This window comes from Camellia sinensis, chromosome 2, assembly GCF_055761805.1.
Source record: "Camellia sinensis isolate YWXY chromosome 2, ASM5576180v1, whole genome shotgun sequence".
In the NCBI taxonomy this organism is placed as follows: Eukaryota; Viridiplantae; Streptophyta; class Magnoliopsida; order Ericales; family Theaceae; genus Camellia; species Camellia sinensis.
In genome coordinates, this window is record NC_138962.1 from 99,304,123 (window position 1) to 99,308,050 (window position 3,928).

General features: G+C 40.3%; 1 protein-coding gene across 1 annotated transcript; it reads right to left on the reverse strand.

The window, feature by feature from the left end:
* Nucleotides 1-205: 205 nt before the first annotated feature.
* Nucleotides 206-1,587, reverse strand: LOC114293851 (uncharacterized). Its single transcript, XM_082912387.1, has 3 exons — nucleotides 1,345-1,587; nucleotides 549-1,176; nucleotides 206-429 (listed from the first exon to the last, which is right to left on the reverse strand). The coding sequence occupies exons 1-3, from the start codon at nucleotides 1,585-1,587 to the stop codon at nucleotides 206-208; spliced, it is 1,095 nt and encodes a 364-aa protein (XP_082768513.1).
* Between the last annotated feature and the right edge of the window lie 2,341 nt (nucleotides 1,588-3,928).

A 3,928-nucleotide genomic window follows, 5' to 3' on the forward strand; every position in this document is an offset into this window, starting at 1 on the left:
TCAACTGATGGTACCCGGATCTCAAGTCGATTTTTGAAAACACTTGTGCCCCCTGTAATTGGTCAAACAAATCATCAATCTATGGTAAAGGATATTTATTCTTCACCGTTACCTTATTAAGTTCTTTGTAATCAATACACAACTGAAGGGTCCCATTCTTCTTTTTCACAAACAAAACCGATGCACCCCATGGCGATGTACTCGATCAAATGAACCCTTTGTCAAGCAATTCTTGCAACTGTATTTTCAATTCCTTCATTTCTGCCAGAGACATTCTGTACAGAGCCTTCGAATTAGGTTGAGTACCCGGTACAATATCAATGACAAATTCAATCTCACGATCTATCAAGTCCCCTGGAAATTCTTCATGAAATACATCTGGAAACTCACTAACAATTTGAATATTTTCAGCACCCACCTCAGTTGTCTCTACATGCAAAATAATACACAAATAACCCCTACAACCCTTATGAAGTAGTTTACAAGCTTTCATAGCCGATATCAAATAGGGCGGAGGGACCACCCATGTCCCAAAAAAGTAAACTCACCCTGACCCGGTGGGCGGAAAACAACTTGCTTAGACACACAATCAATGGTTCTATGATACTTAGCTAACCAATCCATTCTCAAAATTATATCAAAGTGTACCATATCAAGAGGCATCAAATTAGCCCACAATGGAATATCTTTAAGTAAAAGCTCACATGCAGGATACATAGAAGCACACAACACATAGTCCCCAAATGGGAGAGACACGCACAACACATAATTCAAGAGTTCCATATATCTATTCAAATTAGGAGCAAATGTTTTTGAAACAAAGGAATGGGTGGAACCCGAATCAAGTAGCATATGAGCAAGTTGGCCATTGATGGAAAGCGTACCTGAAACCACAGCGTCTGAATTTTGGACATCACCCGGAACAAGAGCAAAGACTTCCCCTTGCCTAACGTTGTCTCTAGAAGTAATAGGCCTTGCCAGGGTCTTTGTTGTAGGAGTGGAGCCGGCTGAACTAGCAGATGGCCTATTCCCTTTTTGTTGCCCAAACATAAGACAATCTCTCACCATATGCCCCGTCTTTCCATAATTAAAGCAAGCTCCTGATGCTCGATAAAAAAACCCTCTGGCGCTTCTTTCCGCACTCTGGGTAAGTTGGTAACGAATCACAAGTAGAACCTGAAGTGTTGGAAGTTCCCAAATTTTGCTTCTTACTTTGTGAGGATGCCGACCCTTTATGCACAATGGAGCCTTCCTTTTGCCCTTTGAATCTGAGTACCAGTTGTGGTTGGCTTGGTTACCTTCTGCTATGATGGCCTTATCCAATACATCCACATATTTCTATACCTGCAATACATTAATCTTCTCAAGAATGGAGTCTTGAAGACATCCCTCAAATTTCCTCGCCTTCTTGTAGTCCGTATCGACCATGTACGGTGCAAAACAGGCTAATTTGGTAGATTGCACTTCATACTCCGCTATGGTCTTGTTTCCTTGCTTCAAGTTTTCAAACTCCGACACCTTCCTGTCTCGGTTACTCTGTGGAAAATATTTCTCATAGAAGATCTCCAAAAATTGAGCCCAATTCATCCCTTGATGCTCTCCTCAAATAAGCATCTACCAATGGCGCGCCTCATCCTCTAGTGTAAAAGCAGCTAGCAAGACTTTATGTTCCTCCGTACATGGAAAGACTTCAAATAATTTCTCGATACCCAGCACTCAAGTCTCCGCCTTTAATGGGTCAATTCCTCCTTTGAACAAGGGTGGTTCATCTTCTTAAATTCTTTTGTGAGAGCAATAGTTCAATCGTCAGTCTGGTGGTCTTGCATTGGTGGCGGTGGTTGTTATTGTTGTTTTTTTCTAAAGGCCTCAACCATGTCCATGATCATTGCCTCCATTCTAACAAGTCGCGCGTAGGTTCAATCCTCTCCATCCTCTGCTCTTGTTCTCACCATGATCTAGAGGAACACACATTATAACTTTTCCAAATAACAAACACATAAGTCACATTTACAAATGCACATTTTCATGTCATACTTGATTATGGATGCATTATGAATGCAACTTAAACCCTTTCTAGACTTCTTATTGCTTGCACGGACTTGTGTGTAAGATATTAACTTGTGCTCTGATACCACTCTGTCATGACCTGACCCCGCCCCTAAAAGTTTGGGGCATAACCGGCCGGTAATCACTTGATTACCTTTGGCCTCAAACAAACATACAGAGTAATTATAGTAATGGGGCCAAAAGCGGAAGTATACAACAAAAGAATGATTCCATTGAGCTATACCAATATGAGCAAAAAGTAACACATCCACATCATTTACATGCCCATGCAAAAAGAATATAAGTATCGAAAGAAATTTGTGCATAACATTTACAAACCCAAGACCACAATAGCAAAAACAAAATAGAGTCAAAGTATGATGTGAGTTAGAGATGAAACTCCATCTTGGAGGTGTCACTCGATTGGGTCTAAAAAAGAATGGCTCATGAAGGTGACTCTAGGGGTGTGCTCCATGTTGTGGATTACCTATATGTGCATACATAAAATTGGGTGAGCGAAGCTCAATGACTAACAATACAGTAAAATAGTTTCAATAGATAGTCATAAGATTCTCACAATACCCAAAATCTTATAAACAAAACGGCCTTAGGCCCAATCATACTTCAAAACGACCTCGGGCCCAACATATAACAAAATGACTTCGAGCCCAATCATATATCAAAACGGCCTCGGGCCCAATCATATTTCAAAACGGCCTCGAGCCCAACATATAACGAAAATGGCCTTGGGTCCAATCATATTTCAAAATGGCCTCGGGCCCAACATATAACAAAACGGTCTCGGGCCTAATCATATTTCAAAATGGCCTTGGGCCCAACATATAACAAAATGGCCTCGGGCCCAATCATATTTCAAAACGGCCTTGGGCCCAACATATAACAAAACGGCCCCGGGCCCAACGTTGCACATGTCATATAATATTAATGAGGTTTCTTATTTCCAACAAATCACAATGTCAAAACCATTCACCGTTCATGGTTCGAGGTACACAATAATGAACATATAAATATGATATTATTACTCACAGTGGGATCAATCTTGTGGCGTTTCCCCCGGCACACGACCTATACCAAACATGTCACACACATATTCAATAAGTAATTCACTTCAATTGTACTCTTTTCTTTCATTTTTCACAACCTTTTTTAATGAGTTTCTATTCATCATTTCACGCCCAAAAGGGGCTAAAAAAAGGTTGGGAATGCATTCCAGAGGCTGGGGGTAGTAAAACAACAGCCGCTTGAGCGGTTTGGCTCCGAACGTGCGGAAATGGCCGCTGCTCAAGCGCACAATGAAGAGTGGGTTTAGGCTTAAATCTTCGGCGCTCGTGCAGAGCTTGAGGCTGCATGAGCGGTCTACGCTTACTCGGGCAGTCCGAAAATGGCTCTAAGATGCAAACGCTTTCCTCTCATTCCCAAGCCCAAATCCATGTAAAAACAACTAAAAAACATGATATCTTAGCATGATACAAGTGTAATTCCACATTAAACATATCAATCTTGCATCAACAACAATTTCATGGTCTCATCTTTTCATAATTTCATGGTTTACATACACAAGTTTAAAATACATATATTTATGAATGATTTTCTCACAAATCTTGTTTATATGAACCATCTAGGGTTTGTTTCATGGATCAATCATAAAAATGAACACAAATCAAACAATGGTGTAGAGATTAAGGTCCAATTTCATGCCTTTAGCCCTAGTCACTACACAACTCAACACCCTAGCTCAAAATTCCTAATTTCTTCATGATTTCTTGACAACGATAAGTTAGAGACAAAGTTTGTAAGTAAATTAACATACCTCAACTCAAATCTAAGGTTTGCCCTCTGATTTTCTTCAAATCCTTAGCTT